Source organism: Amphimedon queenslandica, unplaced genomic scaffold (assembly GCF_000090795.2).
Source record: "Amphimedon queenslandica unplaced genomic scaffold, v1.1 AMPQUscaffold_5342_Cont22685, whole genome shotgun sequence".
NCBI classification, from domain to species: domain Eukaryota; kingdom Metazoa; phylum Porifera; class Demospongiae; order Haplosclerida; family Niphatidae; genus Amphimedon; species Amphimedon queenslandica.
This window is the reverse complement of record NW_003554352.1, coordinates 1-1,589: the sequence shown is the minus strand read 5'-3', so window position 1 is coordinate 1,589 and position 1,589 is coordinate 1. Positions and strand designations below refer to the sequence as shown.

Here is a 1,589-nt window from a genome sequence, read left to right as displayed (position 1 = left end):
ACAACCTCACCAGTACTGAGAGATATATCATATTGAATGATCTAGTATTTGGTACTGAGTATAACATCAGTGTAGCTGCTGTCAATTCTGTTGGAAGAGGTCCCTTCAGTGATCCTATTGTAGTAGAGATTGGAATAGGTATGTAATTATTATAGTATATCAGTTGTGTGAGAATGTGTGTTTATTTAGTACCTGGTCCAGTTGGTTCAGTATCCAGTATCATGGACACTACATGGGGTGTTATCTCATGGAGTGTACCTAGTTATATTCCATCAGACTATCCCATTATCACATATGAGATAGGATATCATATCTTACAGTCTGGTAACTGCTCAATGGTAGATGATGATGACATTGATATTAAAATGCTACAGTTCTCTAATTCAACCAATGGCAATACATTTATTAACATTACTGGTCTTAATGATAGTACTTGTTATATTTTTGGTGTACGTGCATACACTGATAATGGATATGGAGAATGGACAGTTATTGCTAATGAGACACTAGAGCTACCCCCACTACCATCACCTTCCCTAACATCAACTACTCAATACTTCACTACATCAAGTGTCATTTCCTCCTCTGTATCTATTACTAGGGACACCTCTACTACCTCAAGTAATGGACTATAATGACACAGCATTAATTTATTGTCGTATATTTATTTCTCTTATTTAGGTTTAGTGCAACCATCGACAACGGCATCAACTTCTCCACCTGCTGTAGCAGGTATCAATTGTTTTGATTGAATCTTTCATTTCATAAACTTCTTCCATTTTCCTTCTCTTTCCTTTCACTTATTGATGATTGCCTTTGTTTTTATTTTGCCTTTTTTTCTTTATTTTCAGGTGATACAGGCTTGTCTCCAGTAGTATTAGGAGGTGCTGGAGGTGGTGCTCTAGTTGGAATATTAATAGTAATAATATTCATACTGATTGTTGTACTTGTACTAAGGTAATGATAACTTTCAACTTTCCTTTTATTTTATTATTGATATTTTTCTTTCACTCTCTCTTATTATGAAACAGACGAAAGAAAAGAAGTAAAGATACGTTATACATCAGTGGTGGTGCTAGTGTCAAGAAAGATGTAATCAATGACATACCTTTATTGGAACAAAAAACACCAATCAGCAGTGAACCTGGTAATACGATAACATTCATACATTACATTAGTACACATAAATGTATCATATTGCACTCATAATTTGCTATCAAGGCCTATTGGTCACATGAAATTCTCCTTTTACCATAATTGGTTGTACTACAAATGATCAGCATTTCTTGCATACTGTCAGTGGTACTATGTAATGTGTCATTACTACTCAATGTAGTGTTAAGCCAAGTGGTATGATCCCACTTGTTTGTGTGTGTGTGTGTGTGTGTGTTTGTGTGTGTGTGTGCGTGCGTTTGTGTGTGTGTGTGTGTGTATGTAGTCTTGTGATTGACCTCTGCTTATTGTACATGTTAGTGTGGCCAGTGTGTTCTGTGTCAGTATATTGCTGCTTTCCGTACGAAAGTACATTAATGTTAGTTTTAGTATTTTGAATGTTGATTTAAGTTTGTGATCCAAAAATAACTTTTTAC

General features: G+C 35.2%; 1 protein-coding gene across 1 annotated transcript; it reads left to right on the top strand.

Moving 5' to 3' along the window:
- Window positions 1-206: 206 nt before the first annotated feature.
- LOC109592412 (uncharacterized) lies at window positions 207-1,224 on the top strand. Its single transcript, XM_020007857.1, has 4 exons — window positions 207-621; window positions 682-732; window positions 852-957; window positions 1,032-1,224. The coding sequence occupies exons 1-4, from the start codon at window positions 222-224 to the stop codon at window positions 1,207-1,209; spliced, it is 735 nt and encodes a 244-aa protein (XP_019863416.1). The 5' UTR covers window positions 207-221; the 3' UTR covers window positions 1,210-1,224.
- Window positions 1,225-1,589: the final 365 nt, after the last annotated feature.

Bases quoted from the DNA above. Each gene is read 5' to 3' on its own strand.
- LOC109592412 (XM_020007857.1), top strand. From the start codon at position 222: ATGGACACTACATGGGGTGTTATCTCATGGAGTGTACCTAGTTATATT. The intron at 622-681 runs GTAATGGACTAT...TCTCTTATTTAG, and splicing joins GGACACCTCTACTACCTCAA to GTTTAGTGCAACCATCGACA. The intron at 958-1,031 runs GTAATGATAACT...ATTATGAAACAG, and splicing joins ATTGTTGTACTTGTACTAAG to ACGAAAGAAAAGAAGTAAAG.